At 45.0% G+C, this 23,974-nt stretch overlaps 1 protein-coding gene across 1 annotated transcript; it reads right to left on the bottom strand.

Moving 5' to 3' along the window:
• Positions 1-5,832: 5,832 nt before the first annotated feature.
• On the bottom strand, positions 5,833-16,391 carry Myoc (myocilin). The gene is made up of 3 exons (XM_048421036.3): positions 15,685-16,391; positions 8,438-8,563; positions 5,833-7,087 (listed from the first exon to the last, which is right to left on the bottom strand). Exons 1-3 carry the CDS (start codon positions 16,283-16,285, stop codon positions 6,303-6,305), a joined length of 1,512 nt encoding a protein of 503 aa, XP_048276993.3. The 5' UTR covers positions 16,286-16,391; the 3' UTR covers positions 5,833-6,302.
• Positions 16,392-23,974: the final 7,583 nt, after the last annotated feature.

A 23,974-nucleotide genomic window follows, 5' to 3' on the forward strand; every position in this document is an offset into this window, starting at 1 on the left:
CAGGCAGGGCAGGAAGCAGGGTCAGGCTAAACCTCAGGGCCTGTTCCCCAATGCCGCTTCCTCCAGCTAAGTTCTATCTCCCAGAATAGCCTCCCCAGTAATGCCACCATCTGGGGGCCAAGTGTTCAGACACATAAACCCCTGGGGCACAGCTTGCATTTAAGCTAGCACCCCACTAATACATTTCAAAGTAACGAGTTTTCAAGCCGAGTCTCTAAGATGTGTGTGTTTGGCTTGATTTGACCTCTGCTATCTAGAACATAGAGAAGTAAGGTATTTGTGAATGGATAGAACGTCTGTGTGCTTTCTTAGTGTTCACACATATGGGTGTTGAAGACCTTTACTGATAGTGCATAGGCAATTGACAGCCCTAGTTTATTTGATATATTTGAGTTTTTAAAATTTTTGAGTCTTTTTTTTATAATGAAATCTGAACCAGCTGAAAGTCCAGGCCTCTATGACAGTCCTAACTCTAAAGTTCTGGAGACTGGGGAGGTGATTAAGAGCACTTGCTGCCCTTCTGGAGGGCCTGAGTTCAGTTCCCAGAGGCTCCCAACTGACTGGAACTTTAGTTGCAGAGGACTGGATGCTTCTTCTGGCCTCCATAGGCGCCCACATAACACATGCCATATGTATGGCACATATATACACTTACATATACATATATGTATGTATATATATATATATAATTATAAAAATAAATCTTTAAAAAGCAAAATCTCCATGGTCCAAAGAATCTTGGGGTGTTTGAGTTATCAGACTTTATACCCAGGTACTTTCATAATCATGTAGACTTTTCCTACTAAGCCAGTTGCAGTCCCAGCCCCTGTGCTGATGCCACAGCTATTGGGTTTTAAATCTGCTGTCAGTATTTTCAAAGTTTACTTCCAGAAGGTTGAAGTGATTGTCAAATTCAGTAAAGAACACCCTACTCTTAAAGACAGCGGACTACAGAGTAACTCTGTGGGTAGCAGTCGTCTCTTGGATGGCTGGGATGACTGGCCCAGGCCCCTCAGTAGAACCCATACAGCCCCCAAGGATATAGGGAGCATCACTGAGTGATTTGAAGGCATTGAAACTGTGTTCCTTCAGATTCACATTGGAGAAAGTGCTTATCTGCCAGCCTTTCTTTCATCTCCTTCTTCACTAAGTTCTTCTTGCAACAGTGCTTAGAGTCTCTAAGTGAAGTAGTAGGTTGTGTTCTCTTCGGTGAACTTTGACCCTAGTGTCAGGCAGGGAGGGAGCATACACTGAAACCTGTCTTTGCCATCTGAGTGCTTGATGTATACCACCTCATCTTTGGCCAAGTGAGGAAACAGACTCTGAGAGCCCATAATGTATAAAAAAATATATGGCTATTTAAAATTAAATTTATTAAGATAAAATAAACATGTTTTTCTACAGTTGCCCAGGCCACATTTCAAGTGTCCAGTAGCTATCTACCCATGGCTAGTGGTTATCCTATTGGATAAGCGAATATTGCAGGTGAAGAATGTGACAACTGTAGACATTTCTATCATACGCCGCTGGGACAGATGTTCTGAGAAGGGCCCAAGGTCACACAGCTAGTAAAGTGTAGAATCAAGGAGGGGAGAGGGTTGGAAAGACCCACTCATGTGTTAGTTTCCTTTCTAGTTTGGTTTCTAAGCACATTTTGGGATTTTTTTTGTCCAGTAAATAGCCAAGAACATGCTATGTGAGTCAGGCAATGTTCTAGTGCCATTGTGTGGGACGGTCAGTCTCTATCCCAATGGAGTTTGCCTTCCGGCAGGAAAAGGCTACTAATCTACCAACATAAATTTTATCATCTACCTGGACGATTAAAATAGAAAATTTAAAATGATAAATAAAATAATAAAGGAGTAAAGGAGATTATATGTGCCTTAGGATACAGTAGACTGGTTTCAATTTTAAATAGAGGGGAACTCACCCCTTTAAAAAGGTGGCATTTGAGTAACTATTTAAACAAGTGATAAAGTTAAGACTGTGGATGTTGGAGGCAGAGTGAAGAGCGGCTGTGAGGGGTTTAAGACAAGAGCATCCATGGCGTATTTGGAGGACACCAAGCAGGCTACTTGGGGTTGGCTGGACTCAAGTGCATCAAGAAATTTGTAGAGGATAAAGTCGCCTGGGAGAAGGTAAAAGAGGAGGCATAAGTGAGAGAGAAGATGGGGGTGGGAGAGGAAGATGAGGTGATGAAGGAAGTAGGAGGAGGAGGAGAAGGGTCCCAGGGGGGCTTCAAAAGGTTCTGGCTGTGACTTTGAACAAGACAGAAATTAATAAGAGATTTTAGAAAGAGGATCATCTGGCTTGCATGCTATGGATCTGTGCTAGTGGTTTTGTGGAGAGCGGACTGTATGGGTGAGGGGAAGGGAGCGGTCTAGCCACTGCCCTTCTAGCTTAGGAATGGGGTGGTCATTTGATCAAGCACCAGTTGAGGTGAGGAGAACCACAGTCAGATTCTGGACCTGTGCGTCTGAAGGAAGTGCCAACAAAAGATGCCAATGGATTAATTGGATAGATTATAAGAGATATGGATAAAGGATGATTCCAATATGTGAGGCCTTGGGCCAGTATGATGTCTCAGTGGGTAAAGGCACTGACCGTCAAATTTGATGACCTGAATTCAATTCCTGCAAGGAAAAAAAAGATTTTCAGCAGTGGGAAGGATGGAATTCCACCAGCAAGAGGCACGGGTTGGTGTGATGAGGCAACCCAGGAACTCATCTCTGTCAGTAAACACCCAGATGGAGATGCTGCTTGAGTAAGCAAAGGAATATACAAATTTGATGTTGGAGGAAAGTTACTGCACTCAAGATGACACTCAGGGTGTCATCCGCACAGGGACAGTATTTAAAACCCCAATTCTAAGTAAAATTGCTGGAGAGAAGTACAGCCCTGATCCGGGAGTGCCTCCACCTGGAGAGGCACTCAGAGGTTAACTCAGTGCTCAGAGGTTAAGAGCACTGGCTGCTCTTCCAGAGGTCCTGAGTTCAAATCCCAGCAACCACATGGTGGCTCACAACCATCTGTAATGAGCCCTCTTCTGGTGTGCGGGCATACACGGAGGCAGAATGTTGTATACATAATAAATAAATAAATCTTTAAAAAAAATAAAAGTAGAAGGTGACAGCAAACACAAAAACATCAGGTGAAGAAGCAGCCAGGGACACAGGAGAGCAACGTCCTGAGAGCAGAGAAGAGAAAGGTCCCTTCTCTCCACCCGTCCTTCCTTTGGGCTCTTTCCCAAAGCTAGGGTATAGCTTATGGAGAGAGAGAAGGAATGAAGGAGCGGCTGGGCTGCCTCACCTGTCTGTCCTCTATGAGAAATCACATCGCAGTCTCTCCTGACCCAGACTCTATGAGAAATTACATCACAGTCTCTCCTGACCCAGAGACACTTCTCTCCTCCTGCTCACTCAGACACCTGGCAGCTCATAGGATGAAAGAGTCTGTGCATGCTGACTTCAGGGTCTTTGGGTCTGAGAGAGAAAGTGTGTGTGGTTAAAACTCGGTTGTTAGGGCCTGCATTGTATTCATCCACCCGAGTCCTAGGTTGAAGTCTTAATCTTAATACAAACTAAAAATTCCTGAATTTGAAATGCTTCAAATACCAGAAGTTTGAGGGCCTTTGCATGATGCCAAAAGTGGGAAATTCTTCACCGATCTTTATGTGATGGGCTGAACAAAATGAGATCACCCTAAGAATATGTAAAATTACCTTCTGACTATGAGCATGCAGTATACAAAAACCTTGTGCAGGTAGCTGACAGCAGAGGAACTGGTCCTCATTAGGCCCCTGGGAGAGATAGCCTATCTCCAGCAAGGACAGCAACAGAAGAGCAAAGGGAACCCATGTTCCTATGCTTCAGGCCCACTCCTGAAATGCCCCTTAACTTTGGGGAGATTTAAGAGTCTTCCTCTCCTTTTCTGTCTTTCAAACAATGTACCCGAGAGATCAGAATAGCAGACTGTGGAGGCTAACTTGTGAGATCTGAACACCAAACTGTGGAGGCTGGGGGATGTAGGACCCATAGAATTCAGACAGCAGACTGTGGAGGCTGGGGATGTGGAGGCTAGCTCGTGTGGAACCAGCCATGCAAATATGCACGTTGGTAACAAACGCTGGCTATCTGCCTGGATCCTCCGCATGGTGAAAGCAGGCCCGTCTTAAGCACAGATCACCTCAGCAAGAGTGGGGAGATGGAAAGTTGGGCGTGAATGATGCCCCAACAGAGTAAAATTCAAGCTGAATTGGCAAGATAAAATATGCTACCACTATTGCACCATGGAGAAGGAAAATAACTTCAGTGACTCAAAAGCAGAGCTCTGGGAAGATGGCTCAGTCTGCCTTGCAAACACAAAGACCGAGTCCAATCCCCAGAAGCCATTTGGGGATTGTGATTTGGGGGAGAAGACAGGAGGAGTTCTGGGGCTCAATGACTAAACTTACTTGGCAAGTGACAGGCTAGTAAGAAAGTCTCTCTCTCTCTCTCTCTCTCTCTCTCTCTCTCTCTCTCTCTCTCACACACACACACACACACACACACACACACACAGAAGATAAAAGTAGATGGTGGCTGAAGAATAATGTCCTAGACCTAGATAGTCCTCTGATTTCCCCATACCTGCGTGAACACACACGCACACACATGCATACACATATATTCACATACACACACAAAATGTGCACATACAGGAAGCAATGCTATTGGTACTATAGGGAGAAAGAGTTATTTATGAGCTTTAGTTCTTACAAGATGGAAAGAGTTCTACATACGGTGATGATGTTGGCACAAAGCCATTAAATGACCTGTTATGTACATTTAAAAATGGTCAAGATGTGACTCCTTTAAATTGTCCTCTGACCACACATGCTGAGAGTTCCACAGATCTCAAGCATTCAGTCACCTAGTCCTTAGTATGTGTAGCAATATTTAAATGATTAAGATGGTAACTTTTACTATATGTGTTTTATCATTTTTTGTTTTGTTTTGGTTTTTTGTTTTTCAAGACGGGGTTTCTCTGTAGCTTTAGAGCCTATCCTGGAACTCGCTCTTGTAGACCAGGCTAGCCTCGAACTCATAGAGATCCACCTGCCTCTGCCTCCCAAGTGCTGGGATTAAAGGCGTGTGCCACCACTGCCTGGTTTTATCATAATTTTTAAATTGGAAGAGAAGTTCTGTAAGGTGTGCTCACCTGAGAGTTGTGGTTTAAGAATCTGGTACCTAGCCAGCCATGGGGGTGTACACCTTCAATCCCAGCACTCAGGAGGCAGAGGCAAGTGAATCTCTGTGGGTTCCAGACCAGCCTGGTCTAAAGAGTGAGATCCAGGACATCCAGAACTGTTAACACAGAGAAACCCTGTCTTGAAAAACAAAACAAACAAAATAACAAACAAAATCTGGTACCTGGGCCAGGAGTGGTGGCTCAGGCCTTTAATCCCTTTAAACTTGGGAGGCAGAGGCAGGCAGATCTCTGAGTTTGAGGCCAGCCCAGTCTATATAGTGAGCTTCAGGGCAAAAACTATAACAACAAATAAAACCGGAAATAATCTAGAAAAGAGGGCAAGCTGAAGAAGAGATGCCTAGATTGTTCAGGAAGACTCAAGAGCACAATTAGGTGGAGGTGGGGAGGTGTGCATCCCACTGTTGACCTATTGCCGCCTTGAACAAAACAGGAAAGAACAGGCTCAAGCCTTTCAGACAGACAGACATAGTCACAGACAAACCTATAATGCCTTTCAGTCATATCTTCCAACCCAGAGACACGGTTGGATGACTGAAATCTGACTTTTAATCAAAGATTTCCACAGATCTCAAGGACAAGTAATGTTGTGTAAGATGACTTTATTTCACAGGGCAAAAGGTTAAATGCTACCCAACTACATGCTGTCTGAAGCTTTAGAAACTACAGTAGACGAACCCTCTCCAGGGACAGTTCTAGCCACAAGAGTGGCCCCCTAGAACTGTCGTTGTTTCTCAAGGAGCAGGGTGACCACACAGCTTGCAAGAACAATGACTTCATGAAGAAGCAGCCACGCTTATAGCTTTTGCTCCCGACTGCTGCAAGATACAAACTTTATAAGATGAACACCTTTTTAAAAGCTGACAGAAGATAACATAGTGTATGCAGCTGTCCATGTCCCAAGGCTGCATCCCTGCCTAGCCAGGTGGTGACTCTGCACGTTGACAGGGTGAGTGAATGCTTGAGGAGCAGAGGGAAGCTCCATGCAGCTGGCTGGCTCTCCCTGCGGCTGCTTCACCCAGGAGCCTAACCAGGTAGGAATACAGGGGTCCTCCTCACATCTCCGAGAGCTTGATATCGTAGGTGACCATGTTGAAGTTGTCCCACGCAAAGAGCTTCCTCTCCAGGGGGTTGTAGTCAATCATACTGCTGTACTTGTAGCGATTCTGGAATGGGATGCTCAGGGCCTTGCTGACTTCGGTACCAGTGTCGTAGGCAAAGTTGACAGTTGCCTGGGCTGAAGAGTAACTGCTGACCGTGTACAAGGTGCCACAGATGACAAAGGCGTTGGCCACGGACTGCTTACGGATGTTGGTCTCCCAGGTACGCTCAAGTTCCAGATTCTCTGGGTTCAATCTGGAGAGGACAATGGCTCCTTTGGCTTCCTCTGTGCTGTAGATGACCCAGAGGCCGCTCTCATCCACAGCCAAGTCGATGTCTGTGTAGCCGCCCCAAGCATATGGAAACTGTCCATGGTAGCCTGCTCCAGGAATTTCCTTCTCAGCCTTCACCAGCTCCGTGTTCAGCTCATACCTGAACACAGTTCTGGACTCAGCTCCCTGGAAATAGAGGCTCCCAGCATACACCACAGCACCCGTGCTTTCCAGCGCCTGGGGGAGCACGTAAACCTTTGAAGGGTAGCCCTGCTCGAACTGGCTTATCAGACTGTACTCAAACACCTGGCGGATGCCTGTGCCAACTGTGTCGATCCTCCATGTGGTCTCCTGAGTGTATGGGCGGGTGGGCTTGGGGTCTCTCATCCACACCCCATACTTGCCAGTGATTGTTTCGGCAGTCCTCAGAGTGACTGGCTCTCCTACCCAGACTAGCTCTCCACATCCTGATGAATTAAAAAAGAAAATAAAAAGATGCCATGTTCTAGTATCTTTAAGTCTTCCAAACACAGATAGCAGGATTATGGGAGCAGAACAGAGAAGGTGGGGACAGAATGGATTGACATCTGAGCCCTGCCACCCTGTGAGGTGCTTAGCTTTGTAAGCCCTGGTGTTCTCATTTGTTTTTGTTTTATTTTGTGTGCACTGGTGCTTTGCCTGAATGAATCTGTGTGAGAGCTCAGATGTCCTGGAACTGGAGTTACAGACAGTTGTGAGCTGCCGTGCAGATGCTGAGAATTGAACCCGGGTCCTCTGAAAGAGCTGCCAGTTTTCTTAACCACGGAGCTATCTCTCCATTCCCTGGCTTCTCTCTCTCTCTCTCTCTCTCTCTCTCTCTCTCTCTCTCTCTCTCTCTCTCTTTTAAAGTTCTGGGTAATGTGGTTGTTGTTAATGTAGATGTGATTAGACATGCCCAAGTGCTTGGACTAGAGAAGTACACACAGCAAATCCCACGTGATGAGTTGGTGAGATGAATCTTGCACTCAGTAAGGCAGAAGGCTGTACCAGGCTCTGCCTGTGTTTGTGATTCAGTGAGGAAGAAGGCTGTTCTGGGCTCTGACTGTGTTTGTGAATCTCTCCTTGAACCTGGCAGGGATTTGTGGGTGTTTATTACATGGTTCTTCATGATTTTCAAGTTGGGGTTCTTTTATTTAAACAGGAAATCAGTTCATTGTGAGTATAATTCCTGTATGATAAAGTTTTTCAAGCCTGACTTAATGGCCCACATATTTGAAACATGTATTTAAAATATCATAAAAACAGAGTGTAATTTTTTTAAATATAATGAATAGATAGATGAGAATTTGAGTTTATGGGGATTCAAGAAACATCTCCATCCTTTCATGCAGGCCTTGAGCTTCCTCACAAAAGGCAAACAGTGATGCTCTCCCTCAGGGGCTCACACCTTCCGTGCTTCGGGACTAGCGGGGATTGTGAATAACACAGGCAATATTACTTTCTGGAAACAACAGCCTTATTTCACGGGACACTTGGAGAAGTACAAACATACTTTTCCTTGATGGAAAAAGGTCAGAAATGCCAAGAGTATGCACGGTACATACCCGCCCCTCCAAGGGTGGGAGGGAGGAGGAAGAGGGCTTCTGGGGCAAAGCTCGGCTTCCTATACACCCATCTAGATGAGGCAGCAGAGAGGTTTCACTTCCCTCTCCCCAACTCTGCTTCTAGGGAAGTCACCTGTCTTGGCTCCTGAGTGAACAGTTGCTCTCCCCAAACTGAACACAGAACAAGACACACAATGGCCAGGTGGGCTCAAGGGAAGAAATCTAACTTCATACCTTTGTCTCCCTCTTTGCTCCGGGGCTGGCCAGATGGACTCCCCTTCAATATCTGAGAAGCAGGAACTTCCGTTAACTCTGACTTCAGTTCCTGGAAGGCCAGCGTGTCCAAGTTCCACTGAGAGACTATATCCAAAGAAAGAGACACATAGTAGTTGGCGAAGAAATGTACAAGATCGGACTCTGTGGGGTGACAATTGATATGTTACCAAATACTTTAAGATTTGTTTTGGGAGCTAGGTAAAGGAAGATGCAGAATGATGGAATCACATCAGCAGCTTATTGGAACTGGGGTGGTGGTTTCACTGGAATTCACTTTTCTTTTTACTTTTGTGACCATTTGAAAATATGCATAATTAAAAAGCTTACAAATGATAGATTGCATAGCACTCTATTTAACATGGTGTTGAATATTGAGCACAAAATAAAATACAGCAAGAGTCTTATGTGATTTCTACAAATTCCACTAGGGAGACTGATTGCTAATGAAGTATGGTTTCAGGAGTTCAAAGACAGTCAGGTATTAGGATTCTCTTCAGTGTTTGAATTTCAGCAGCTAAGTATTCACTGCAGCTGAAGGGATTTCATGTGTTCTATGTGTAATAATGCTTGTAAGAATTAGATCAACTTTTGGCTTTTAACTATGCTTTTACTTCTGCTTCTGACATAATCGCATGTACACATATTGATGGGGTAAGGTGATATTTCCATATATGTATACATTGATTAGTGATCAGCTAAAAATAATTGCATATCCATCAATAATATTATTTGTTTGTTGCTATTTTGAAGTGTACAGGTGACTGGCAGTAGCTCATTAAGCTTTACATGTTCCTCTCTGAGATCATTTGCATAAGGAAGATGTTTGAGTTTCCTCTAGAAATTCCTAGAAAAGGGAAGAGGCCACCACACGATGGTCACTGTGAGCCACCTTTTTTTTGTAAATTTTATTAAATTATAAAAGTTTCCATTTCCGCCCCCCCTCCCAACACCCTCCCACTCCCCCCACTCCCCCCCTCCTTCCCCTCCGTCCCCCAGGGCAGTCAGGGTTTCCTGCCCTGTGGGAAGCTCCAGCTCCCTCCCCCTCCCTCCAGGTCCAGGAAGGCGAGCGTCCAAACAGACTGGATCCCCAAAATCCAGCATATGCAGAGGAAACAGGTCCCAGTGTCATAGTCAATGTGAGCCACCTTTTCCTAGTGTCAGACTCCTTACTGCTTGCACCTCACAAAAATTATTTCATATTTAGCCAAGAGGTGGTGCTGCACACCTTTAATCCCAGCACTTGGGGAGACAGAGACAGGCAGATCTTAATGAGTTCGAGGCCAGCCTGAGCTACAGAGTGAGTAGTTCGAGGACAGGCTTCAAAACTAAAGAGAAACCCTGTGTTGAAAAAACAAAGCAAAACAAAAAACCAAAACCCACCAAAACCAAACAAACAAACGACCTATTTCATATTTCCGAGATAATAAAATGGAAAGAAAAGCATACAGCTAGGTGTTTTCATAGATGACTTTCCTAAAAATAGTTGAAGTAGTAACAAAACACCAAAAAGTGTGTATGTGTGTGTGTGTGTGTGAGAGAGAGAGAGAGAGAGAGAGAGAGAGAGGGAGAGAGAGGAGACAGAGAGAGAGAGAGAGAGAGAGAGAGAGAGAGAGAGAGAGAGAGAGGGATAGAGAGGAGAGAGAGGAGAGAGAGGAGAGAGGAGACAGGAGAGAGAGAGGAGAGAGAAGGAGAGGGTTTATTTGGTTTACACTTCAGCATTGTTGTTCCTCATAATTGTTTTCTAGGAGTATTTTGCCCTTGAAGAAATCATGGTAGAAATCAGTGATTGTTTTCTGTGATTCATAGAGTTGTTTTGCTGAAGCAGCCTTGCAGTCTTAGCATGACTTTAGTCACGAGATGATCCTGGCACACCTGAAACTCTTCAATTATAGGGTACCGCAAACAGTACACAATAAAGACTAAGGGGGAGGGATGATGAAAAACATATAGACTAGATCAGGGGTTTTGATATGAGGAACTTGTTTACACCCCCCCAATCTTTGGATAACCACCAATAAATATGCTTTTGAACAGGTGTTTGAGATTCAGTTTATCAGAAGCTGGACCCTTCTGCTGCCACAGGGGGCCTAAAATTTACCTTGGAGTGACTGTCTTTCTTGGATTGTCTCATACAACACAGAACACCCAACAGCTTTCTGAATTATATACATATATAAAGGTGATCTAAATAAAATCACTGAATGACAGGGGAGACAGAGCCCCAAACAGACATCTCTTATCACCAAACAAAGCTTCACTACTGGGAATGGGCTCTATCTAACGGAGTTGCTGGACAAAGGAGTTTCATGGGAACCCCAAACAACCCAGGCTGTTGCAAAGGCTATAGGCTTCTCTCCATAAACCAATGGCAAGGCCCTATTGCTAAAAATAATATCTGTACAACTCATCAAACACAGAGAAGTTGAGCTGGTGCCTATCTGGAGCCTTCACTTTTAACTGGCTAGTGTTCTTGGGCGGGGGGGCGGGGGGCGGGGAAGGTACTCTACTTGCTACTGAAGTTGAATAAACACTAATTCAACTACAAACCCTTTGATTTACAATGGTGTCCCACCTGGAAGATATACTAGGGCAATAGTGGAACAAAGCTGTTGAGTAACCAACCAATGTCTGATTTGATTTAAGGCCCATTCCATGAGATGAACTCATTCTACACTGCTTGAGTGACCAAGAACCCTGGACTAGATAGGACAAGGACCTAGGGTAAAAATCAAATACTACTGTTCTACAAAAGAAGCATAGCAATAAAACAACTCCTAACAATATGTTGCTACACTCAGATCAATACCTGATTCAGCCATCATCAGAGACGCCTCCTCCTATAGCAGATGGGAACAAATGCAGAGACCCACAGCTAACCTTGGGACACTCAGTCCTAAAGGGAATGTCTCTATCAAATCCCTCTCCTCAGGGCTCAGGAACCCTGTAGAAGAAGGGGCAGGAAGGCTGTAAGGGCTAGAGGAGATGGAGGACACCAAAACACAAGTCCCTTTAATTCAGCAAGACTGACATGCATATGAATTCAGAGACAAAGGCAGCATGCACAGGGCTTGCATGGGTTTGTACCAGATAGTGCCCTAGAGCTGAGAAGTGGGCACATGCCCCATTCCTAACCCAGGAACAATCTCTGATTGATAACCACTTGTAAATAAAAAATTAACTTTCTTCAAGGGCGTCTCACCGAGGAAACAAACCACCCCAACGGTAGATAAATGACTAACAGAAAATTAACCCACTGTCATCTTTGGCATCTTCTTATCTCAAAATATCACATCAGGGCTTTTTTTTCAATCACACAGGTTTTGCATGTATATTATTATGGCTGGCAATTGTGTGTTTTTATGGGACTTCTGAATGATTTTCTTGGGCTGTTTTCATTCTGTTTACTTGTTTTGTCCTATTCTGATTTGATTTTGTTTTACATTCTATTTTATTATACCTTAGATGCCTGTCTGTTTTCTAACAAGAGACAGGAAGGGGGGGGGATCTGGATGAGGGGACAGGTAGGGAGGAACTGGAAGGAATAAACAGAGGGAAAACCATAGTAAGAATATATTGTATGAAAACATCTATTTTCAATAAAAGAAAATCTGTTAAACTTCCCTGGCTTAATGTACTATATGGCTTCTGCATCCTCACTGGGCCCAGACAGTGACTGGTGGCTTTAGGAGCTGCTGAGCTCTTGTAGAGTGACCCCCACCTGCGGCAGAGTTCAGGCTCCAGGTGATTGCCCAGCTCACCCACATAGCACAATCACCCGTCAGATCTCCTTCCACAGGGCAGAGGCACAGCGGTTCTGTTCCCATCCTCATCCCACCATGCCCCACCCCACGGTTGGGAGCAGGAGACCTCAGCTCTGGCTCACTTCCTGTCTTTTCCCACTCTTTACCATGCCTCATGCACTTTCCTTGTAAACAAGAACCGTAGTAACACAGAATATCAAGGAAAGGCTTCCAGAAGCCACTTGGTTCATTTCCAGTTGGCAGGTGCCGTGGTTGGATTAGGAACCTCTTGGTGGCCTCATGGTCATCTCAGCCAGGAGCTCTGGTAGCATTCAGAATCCCCCAGGAGAGCCATCTGGCATGTCTGCTAAAGGAAGGCATGGAAGTTTTGTGTGAAGGGGCCTGGGTCGAGCCAGACGTTGTAGTTTCATTTAGTTCTGCCTTGCCCTTTGGGCAAATGAGTCAGCCTCCTGAGCCCCAGTATTGTGAGCTGTACAAATATATCAGGTTGTTTTTGAGGATTACACAGGAACCATAAATAAAATAGTTCCGAGTAAGAATGTGTCCAAACTCTGATTTTTCTGAAATGTTTAAATCACCAACATTTCATTTTGAATATAGAAGGGGTTGTAAAAATAACACATATTGTATTGTATCAGATATTTGAAGCTCTCAAGTCTTTTGTTTATTTTTGTTCTTTATCATATTGAGATTCAATCCTTCCATCAAAAAAAGCTTTTGAGACTGTCGTTAACCTTATACTCTAGGGGAGCTGGACCTATGGACTCAGCCTATTAGTAACTAATGTATATGCCAATGCAAACAGCACTGTAAAATTTTTTTGTACATATTTTTTATTACTGTGAAAAAGACAGTCAATGTGATTTAAAGGAAGAGAATGGGTTGAAAGAATGCCATGATGTTTCCAGGTTGACACAAACACTTTAGAAAAGTAAGAATTAGCCATCAGCCTGTTTGTTAGTTGTCCTGGGTGCTATCTTTAGATCCGGGGTCTGCTGAAAGGAGACTTTATGGTAAGTATGGTTTAAATGACTGTATGACATTTGCACATAATGGTAGAACTCAAGCAGAGGCAAACATTGCAATTACACTTCTTCTCCTGGGTGGCCACTCTGTCAACTGTGGCCCAGGATGCTTCCTCCTCTTCTCTCTGCTCAACCCAGATCCTGCTGAACACCTCTGGTACTCAAGCCCTTCCTGCCCACCTTTCTCCGACAGTTGCTGTGGCAACCTGACTCTTCAGGGGTATCTCCTGCTAGGACCACATGTCAGCTCCCTGCCCAGGCTTCTCTGACTGTGTACAAGTTCTATGTGAACCAGCCTGGCATCCTATTTCTCATAGATGGGGAACTGTCAGATCCAGAAATATGTGTTCCCTAGGGCTGAGTTTCTGTTCCCCATGGAGAACAATTTGATGAGGCCCCTTCTTTCCATTTCCATATTTTTTATTCCTTACATAGTTTGTTTTGTTGAGAGTGTGACTTCAATCAAGTCTGAAAGCTGCTTATAATGCCTAGTGATGATTCTCTCCACCTGCGCTCTCAGTGGAAGTCTTAGCAACCACAGGGCAGCTGCCCAACCCTCAGCCCCTGAGCTCCTTAGGATCTCACTTTCTTCCATTGTCAAATTCAGAATTGGATCTCTTCCAGTTTAAATATAAATATTTAACCATATAATCATTAATGAGAGGAGTGCAACAGAATACACATGATGCAAAAACTGAGGTGGGCACTGCCTGGGAAGGCAGGCATCAGGAGGGGTCCAGGGAGGGCAGTAGTTGGGGAGGGAGCAAGATTTTTAACATTATAATAGTATATATTAAAAAGACCATGGACACCCATGATTTTGTATGTGAACTTAAATTTCAATAACAAGAAAAATCATTCCTGTTTTTATAGTTATTCATTTGTATCCCACGACAATGATCACAGTGTGAAATCTTTGCCATGTTATGGATAAGAAACAAACACGCTGAGAGCGAGTTAGCTTGTCTCCTGCCAGGCTTAGTATAGAAAGCGTGTACTCCATCATGTTATTTTGGAGATTGTCAGCCCTGGAAATGTGGTAGGATACTGTGCTCCCCATGCACTGTTTATCAGGGTCCAACTCATAAATTAATTACTCATAAATGGTGCCCTCTCTTTCTCTCACTCTCTCCGAGAGTAAACTACATAGTTTCTAATAGCTTGTCTCTAAACGCATGAGCACATGCATGGTTTGGATAGAGTCCCTCATAACTACGATATTACCTGAGAATGCTAATATCATGATCTCCCCTAATAATTACTCCCTATCAAAGTTTCGCAGTCATCTCAACTCCTCCCCTTCTGTAACTGTCCCCTGTCCATACAGGAGCTGATTAAGGATGTGCACCCATTTGGTTATCAGGTCTTTTATTAGACTGATTTATCTAAAACGAACCCTTCCCCTCATTCTCATTATTTCTTGACATTAACTGCTTTGAGGGATCTAGAAAAATTGTCCCACATCTGAATTTGTCACCTCATGAAACAGATGACCGTTTGGGAACAAAACACTCACAAAAAGTGACAACAAAGATACATAGAAAACAAAAATACTGTTTTCCAGCCATTGAGAATAACATGCCCATCCCTTAATCCACCCATGGACCCGCCTTCAAGCAGGAGCCAGGACAAATGGGGAAGCCCCTCTGTGGGAAGCGCCACTTCAGAGCTATCCAGGGAAAGCAGGCGCTCTTTGATTTAGCAATGGAAGGCAAACTTTCCAAAGCCACACACCAAGGGACCTGATAGAGAAATTGTTTCCTCTTTACTTATCAAGATAGGAGATTTAAAAATAGAACACCATCAGGCACGGTGGTGTACATCTTTAATCCTAGCACTCGTGAGGTAGAAGCAGGTGGATCTCTGAGTTCAAGGCCAGCCTAGTTTACAGAATGAGGTTTTAGGACAGATGAGGCTTCACAGAAAAACCCTATATCAAAAAGCCATATAAACTAATAATGGCCTTGAAAACCTATATAAATTAATAATGATAAAGATGATGACAATAATAGTAATAATAAAACTGATTTTCACAAATCATTTGGCATTTCATAAACAGAGGCCATTTTGGTAGGAATAACAATTTCTGAGAAAAAAATTTGGAAAAGGGGGCAGGGGAGAGCTGGTCATTTTCTACTGATTGTTCACCATATAGCTCCCCTCTGGCATTGTTTCTCATTTGACTGCAGGGAGTGATACCTTTGTCATGAATGGGCACAAGAACTCAGATCCACTGACCTAAATGAGTAGCTAACTTGCTAGAAACATGCAGAAGTGTTTGCTTTGCTCACCTTGAGGCAACTGTTGTGTGCTGGGCCTGCCGTTTCAAAGAGAAAGAGGAGCCCGGGAGCCCTGTAACGGGTCACCAGCAAGCATGCCACCGTCTGGGTTGGGAAAATCCTCCACCCTGCATTCTTACCTTCCCTGGAACCTGGCAACATGTCCTGAGGCGAGTGTTGGGTTGAGGGACACTGGCTCCTCCTCAGCCTTGCAACCTCCTGGCTGCTGCCTTCCAGTCTCCTGGCCAGATCTTCATTTTCTTGTTCCAGTTGCCTCTTCTCTTCTTCTAGAGCTGACTTGTCTTGTAGGAGATTGTTATAGGCCACCTCCAGATCCCTGGTTTGAGTCTCCAACTGATCCCGTTCCCTCCTCAGGGCACCCAGCTGGCCCTGTAGCCCCTCCTGGGCCTCCTTGGTCCCAGTAGCCTGGCCCAAGGACAGCTGGTGGAGGAGACTCTCCAGGGAGCTGAGCCGGGCTTTGGCGGACACCAGCTCTGCATGTTGGACGCTGCTGTCTCTCTGAAGGTCTTGGATGGCTGACATGGCCTGGTCCTCCCCGGGGCAGCTGGATTCAGTGGGGCTAGCCACAGTGAAGGTGTACTGGCATCGGCCACTTCGATCATTGGCCTTTCGTAACTGTGCTGTCCTGGCCTCCAATCCCCATACCAGGCAGGCCAGAAACAACAGTTGGAGAGCTGGCATCTTGGGACCACAGCTGCAGCAGCATGCACAGAGGGACATTGGTTGGGGAGGCTGTATGAGCTTCTTCTGGAAAGTTCTGCTGCAAGGTATCTGGATGGGTAGCCCTGCTGGCTCAAGCGTGAGGTCCAAAGAGGTTTATATGTCCTAGGGAGCCAGTTCTGGAAGGAGAGAGAGGTGACCACGTGAAGCTGGGCTGGACCAGTCACGGGCAGGGAGGGGGGTATGAGGGGTGAGGGTGGGGCAGAGGGGGGGTGGTTACACTCACACTGTCAGCAAGATTCTTAGGAAATAAAGACTATTTTGAATTTATCTTTTGGAACTCCCACTGAATGGACCCCACACTCTAATAATAGCCCCTATGTTTCTAGCCTGTTGGGATGTACATGTGCGTTTATACCCACCTCATCTGACAGGAGGAGCTGGCTGTGTGCTTGCTTGGACGAGGATACAAGTCTAGTTCAGGGATACAAGTCTAGATACAAGTTGGGGACTCCACCCTTGTCCAGTCACTGTGGAAGAAACTGAGGAAGCAGACAAGCCTGAGAAGACATAGTCTGTGGTAGACACAGAGACACAGAGGAGCCTGAAGGAGAGGTGAGCGCCCACGGGCTCCAGGCTCCCACAGAGGAGCTGAGAGCAGGTTTCTTCTCCCAACCTAGGTTTGGAATAAATATGTGGACATCACTAGAAAAACTCTCTACCGACAGCCTCTTGTCTCAGGAGTCTGTGCCAGCGCTTGGACCAGGTTTTATGACCTGTGTGCCCACAGAAGCCCACAGGTGAAACCTGTGCAGCCATCTCTGAAGAACTTTTCCAGTGTATAAAATATAAAGAGCCAAAGACACACATGATAGCAAGTTTACAAATATGAAACTATTTAAACACACGAAATATATGCTGTATGACATCTTCAATATAAGGTCTAATTTCAAAGTTCTTTTGAGTATATACAATATTTCATGAGACCCGCATCAACTGTAATATAGGGATGATAGCATGCGCTGTTAGTATAACTTCAGGTTTGTGGTTGTATTTGTGATTAGATAAAATAGCTGAGTGAGAAAGTTGTGAAAACAAAGATGTGATTTATTTACCAATTCAAATTCATGGGCTGAAATCTAATAATACCTGTCTTTCAAAGAGAGCCAGCTACTTTGAAAGTGAGGTAGGAGGATTGTTTAAGTGTAAAACAGAGTTCAGGGCCAATTGGGGAACAGAAGGCAACTAAAAAACAAAGAAAGAAAGAAACAAAAAGCAGATGATAACCAACACACAAACACACACACTACACAAACACACAACACACAACACACACACACACACACACACACTCACACACACACACTCACACCTTCTTCCTAAAGAAACCCAAAGGGGGAGAACAACAAACCTAGCAGGGGTTACCAAGTACCAAGTACTGTAGGAAGTTCATGCGAGTCAGTACATGAGTGGCAGCCTCATGAGAACATTAAAAACTGTTTACAGATTAGTATGTGTATATTTGGTTAGTCGTGAGTGCAAGCACACATGTGCCATGTTGTGCATGTGGAGATCAGAGGACAACTTTTGGGGGCTGGTTCTCTCCTTCCATTTTGGGGACTGGGGGTTGAACTCAGGTTGTCTGGCTTGCACAGTAAGCCCGCTCCCCTGCTGTCCCACATCACGGGCCCCCCATGAGTACCTTCAAGCAACATTTGCATCTGAGCAGTTTCAGATTGTCAGACACCAATAGCATCCTCAATATTTGTGTAACAAATATTTCCGCTGTCCCCTGGCAGATTGACCTGAAGACTGACCAAGGACATCTTGCTCTCAGTATATTCCTGTGGGGGTGTGGTCTGTATGTGTTCACCTGAGTGGGTTCACACACGTATGCACAGGTGTGCATGCAGAGACCAGAGGCTGGTGTCAGATTTTGTCTTCTATCAGCCCCCACTCTAGTTTTTGAGACAGTCTCTCACCAAACCTGGGATCCACTGATTTGGTTAGATTGACTGGCCAGCGAGTACCAAGTACCCTCTGCCTCGGCCTCCCCAGAGATGAGATTGCTGGTATGTTCCTGGCTTTTGACATGGGAGCTGGTGAGCAGTCTCAGCCTGCCATGCTTGCATAGCAAGCCTTTTACCACCTGAGCCATCTTCCTTACCCGCTAAGCTGCTATTGTTCAGAACTTCTAAAGTTAATCCTGAGCCTGAGACGCTGATGAACGGCTGCTTGTTTACTGCTGGCTAGACAGTGCTGTTCTCACTTCGTAAGTTAGAATCACTGAAAATGACTTTTTTTTTTAAATTATGTAGTCAGCAGGGATGAGATTCAAATCTGCTTGCCTTTACTCTTAGAGAAATTTCTTTCTTCTGAAAGGACTAATATTGTTCTTGTCCTGCCAGCTGCATGGAAGGAAAGAATTCTGGGAAAGAAAAATGTAAGTAAGCAGGACCGCTTGGCTCAAAAGGAGTAACACTGTTCTAGAGTAGGGCTTCTGACTTCAGTAGATTTCCTTTCACAGCACAGCTTGTGGGGCAACATCCACACTTCTCCCGGCCTCTGCAGACAGCTCGCATTGCCCTGTGTTGAAGCTCTGACCCTTCACTTACTGGCTATCCCTCCTCATCACCTGCAAGCGGGGAGCTAGTCTGCAGCTCAAGCCTTGTCCGGTTGTGTGAGTCCTGCTCGGGGTGAAGTGAACAATGGTCCCTGGCATTTCCACTCGTTCCAACCCTGTTTGTGAATACTGTGTGCAAACCCCCCATTGGTTCTCCTCGCTCTTTCTGGTTCCTGGCAGATGCACATGCTTAGGGGAAGAATGTGGGGGTCTCTGCTGTCGAATCTGCCTTTTTCAGTTACTCTGGCTCTCCACCATCTTCTCTCCCCCACCTAGGGTGGTAGGTAGGGGCTGATGTCCACATACTTCAGCCTTCATCAACCAACCATCACCATTCCACAGGCCTCTGATGGGAGCAAACTGAAGCCGGGAAAGAATGGATCTTGCTCAGAGTCGCACAGCCCATGAACGGGAGAGCCAGAAGGCAACCCGACTCTCTCGATTTCTAAGCTTCACCTTTTCACATCGACCACGTCATAAAAACGACCCCCTTGCCTGGAAGTCATGAGACTCAGCAGTCATTTCTTTCGTGAACCAGTGCTCTAGGAAATGAGTTTGCTTCCTCTCTCCCCAGTAAACAAAAGCCTTCCGTGCTGGAAGAGTCACACAACAACCCTGAGTCAGTGACAGCGGAACTGCATCCTTTCACGAGGTAGAACCGTTCTCTGTGCACAGCAAAGGGCTCTCAGGAGCCACTGCTCCCCACCATCAGCAGTGAACATCTGGTGAGATTTAGCCTGCCCTTTTCACCTTCCTGTCACTCCTGGCAAGCCAGTGACCCCACTCCCTGCAGTCCCCACCTCCTGGATTTCTGGACATGGAGACTCTTTTCCCATTGAGGAAACATTGTCTGTTCCAAATTTTCAGTTAGACTATATTTCATTTCCATTTCCTCTCCGGGGCCAGGAGCCAGGAGGGAGGAACCAGGAGCTAGGAGCCAGGAGCCAGGAGCCAGGGACCAGGAGCCAGGGAGTCTCCAGCTCAGACATGCCAGGAAGATGCTTATGAAGTGTGTCAGGCAGCTGCAGCCTAGTTGTTATTGAAAAGTTTGAAGGGAGCATGCCTGAAGAGGTGGAGGCATCAGAGGCCTGGAGGGAGGTGACATCATTCAGGAGTGTCTTGTACAACCCTTCAAGGTTGTACTTGCATCCCCCTTCCAACCCCTGCTTTTTTTTTAGCAGTGGGTTTAAATTGGTTGGCTACTGGGGTCTCTGTGGGTCTCCTTCATGTAAATGATGCTCTGGTACTGCTGATTTTCTCCTTTTTCCTGTTGCTGTGATAAAATAGCCTAGCAAAGGCCACTCAAGGGGAAAAATGTCTAATTCAGCTCACAGTTCAAAGGTACAGTTCATCATGCTGGGGGAAGCCAAGGCAGTAGGGTTTAAAGCAATCGATTACATTACATCTACAATCAAGAAGCAGAGAGCAGCCAAGTATGATGGTACATGCTTTTAATCCCAGTACTCAGGAGTCAGAGGCAGACGGAACTCTGGGCCTTCCAAGCCAGCTTGAGTGACATAATAAGTTCCAGGCTGGACAGGTCTACATATTGAGACTCTGTTTCAAAAACAAAATAAAACAACAACAACAACAACAACAACAACAAAGTAGCATCAAAAGCAAAACAAAGCAAAGTAAGAAGCAGAGATCAACGAATGTTTGCTTGTGCTTAGCTTACTTTCTGCTTTGTATGACGTCCAGGATCCTGGAGAATGGTACCACTGATGGTGGACCTTCACACTTCAGTTAATTTACTCAAGATAATTCCCGAGGTATTCCCAGAGGCTAAGAAAATTTAGGTAATCCCTCACAGGTGTGCCTTGAGGCTTGTCTCCTAGGTTATCCTAGATAATGTCCAGTTGATAACAGTACCCATCATGACTAGTTGCTCAATAAACTTTCAAGGTTGCATGGTTGGATGGATAGATGGATGGATGGATGGATGGATGGATGGATGGATGGATGGATGCTGACTGAGTCATGCAGAAGGTGTGGTGGCCTATGTCTATAATCCCAACACTGAGGCAGAAGGATTGTGAATTAAATGCCAGATTGGGCTATGTAGTAAGTTATAGGCTGGTCTAAGTCACATAGAAGGAGCTTGTCTCGAAAATCAAGATGACGTGAGATGAGACAAGATGAGGAATAAAGGCAGGCAGAAATAGAAAAGGGTCCCAAGGGATGAAAGCAGGGTGACTATGGTGGCATCTTACAGACTGCTGGGGATACTCTGGACCTCCCTGGTGCTGCTTGCAAAGCTTCTGGCGCTGGGGAGGAAACTGGGAGGGCTTCATGGGGTGAGCTCCTCCTGCAAACACATCTAGTCTCAAAGGGAATGGTGTTTTTGAGTGTGAGGCTTTTCTTCATGAAGGATCAGAAGCAGAGTTTCCGCAGACACATGGTGAACATGATGCTAATTTAATAGCATGAAAATGAGGGCCGGGAAGTGACTGAGGAGAGCATGCAGTCTTGACCCCAGGTTCCTCTATTCTATCTACCAAAGCTCCCTGTGATTAGAACAGCTTTCATCTGTTTCCTGGATGGATTAGTACATCATTAAAAGATGTTTGGATGGGCTTGGGGTCGGGACGACAACTTTCTGTGTAGTCCAGGCTATTTTCAAAATCTTGTTCCTCTTGCCTTAGCCTCCTAGGTGCTATTGTTAGAGATGAAATATGCATCTGATTGTGTTCGAAGAATAAGGAGAATATGCAGATGCAGATATAGATAGATACAGATACAGATGCAGATACAGGTGATACAGATGATGCAGATACAGATAGATACAGATGATGCAGATACAGGTGATACAGATGATGCAAATACAGATGATACAGATACAGATGCAGATACAGATAGATACAGATGATGCAGATACAGATGTATATAGATACAGATGATACAGATACAGATGATACAGATACAGATGCAGATACAGATAGATATAGATAGGTACAGATGATACAGATACAGATGTATATAGATACAGATGATACAGATACAGATACAGATACAGATACAGATACAGATACAGATACAGATACAGATCCCACCTGAAAGGAATGTTCAGGCTGTAACACTACATAAGGCTGTTTGCCTAAAATAAATGCCAGGGAAATTCAGAAGCGGGAGATGGCCTTTGGACAAGAAAGGCTTTGAAGGGAAGGAGCCATTTGTGATGGAACCTGTTAAGATGGTATGATACACTCCTCTTGGGGACTTGACTACAGATCTGCCCTGTGTTCTTTACATCTAGGCTGTATCTAGGATCCAGAATGTCAGGGTCACTTACAGAGCAAGCATGTACAGTGTGCTTTCTTCACTGCTGCCTCCTGCCACTGTTACCCTTTGACACTCCTGAGCCTAAAGCAGGAAGGAAGAGAGGGGTTCAAACAAGAGAGTTCTGTACAATCTCTTTGATCAAGTGCTTGTTCAATGGCCACCTCGTGATGGCCTGGTCCTAGGTACTGGGCATCTCCTCTTATCAGGGAAGAGCAAGGCTTGCAGGAGCGGAGCGCTGCAGCTGTAGGCACATGATGTCACCCAGAAGTATGACCCTGCTCTGAGAAGCAGGACACCACAGGGCCAAGTGACTATAACAACCACTTTCTCAGCAGGTCCTCCAGAACTCAAAATGTCATGTTCATTAAAGTCAAACCACACTCATGTAATTCCAAAGGAACCTCTGGCAATTTAAGATCAGCATCTCTACACTTCATTTCATGAGTTTGTTGTATTGTGTGCTAAACTGATATTTAGCATAGTTGTGGATGGAATGTCTAGAAGGCACATGGGATTTTAAAAAAAAAAAAGGTTATTCAAAGGACTGAAAAATAACCCAAAGTTTAAACAGACCACCAGGTCACTGTATGGAAAGCCTGAGAAGTCAGTCTAGAAAGGGTAGGGTGGAGGTGACCTTGGTCTCTAGTGATTTCTAGGAGCTAGGACACAGGGCCCTCATGTGCATGAGTTTATGAGATTGTCACCATTATTAAACCAATAACGAACAATGTAATATTTATCTTGTTCTTATGATGATGTAATTATTTCAAGAGACTCTTTAGGAAAAACTTAGAGACCTTTGCCTTGCCTTTGCCTTGGAGTCCTTGCAGACAGGCTCTGGTGACTTGACTTGACATAATTTCTGGTTGTCCTTTAAGTCTTTTGACTTATACTGTTTTTGACCTTTCTTTTAAAAAGCCAGACTTCATCTAAACATCTGTTTGTGTCTCCTGACAAGGGGGCAGGTACCATGGACACATGTCACCACTTGTCCCTCTCAGCGACTAAAGCACCCCAGCCACTGGATGGCCTACCTTTGAATTTGCTGGGATTTTTATCTTTGCCAACTTGGTCTTTCTCAGCTTGTCTCCTTATAATGATCCCATATGCTTTTTATTTTATTTTTTTCAAGTTTATTTATTTTTATTTTATGTGTTTGTGTGAATGTTTGCATGTATATATGTATGCCATATACATGTCTAGTACCTGTGGAAGCCAGAACTGGAGTTACAGAAGGTTGTGAGCCACCATGTGGGTGCTGGGAATCAAACCTTTGGCCTTCTTGTAAGAGTGGCAAGTACTGCTCAGTTTCCTAGGTGGCCCCACTTTTTGGATTTGTTTGTCTAGTTAGTTTTTTGTTTGTTGTTTGGTTGTATTGTTTCGTTTTGTTTTGAGACAAAGTTTTACTAAATATCCCTTGTTCACACTGAACTCTCTGTGTAGGCCAAACTGACCCCCAAACTCACATAGATATGCCTGCCTCTGCCTCCCAAGTGCTGGAATTAAAGTTATGCACCATCACACCGAGACTATCATGTGTTTTATTTCTTCCAGACAGGGCTTCTCTGTGTGACAGGCCTGGCTGTCATGGAACTCACTCTGTAGACCAGGTTGGCCTCAAACTCACAGAGATCTGTCTGTTTCCACCTCCTGAGTGCTGGGATTAAAGGCATGTGCCACCACCACCCGGTGTCACATGGTTTTTAACAGAATGATTCAGGGACTGGCGAGAGGAACCAGGTACAAATCCCAACACCAGCATGGTTGCTCACCAATGTCTGTGACTTCATTCCCAGGGGAACTGATGCCCTCTTAGGGCCTCCACAGGTACTGCATGCATGTGG

This window comes from Myodes glareolus, chromosome 5 (genome assembly GCF_982192425.1).
Source record: "Myodes glareolus chromosome 5, mMyoGla1.1, whole genome shotgun sequence".
Lineage (NCBI taxonomy): Eukaryota > Metazoa > Chordata > Mammalia > Rodentia > Cricetidae > Myodes > Myodes glareolus.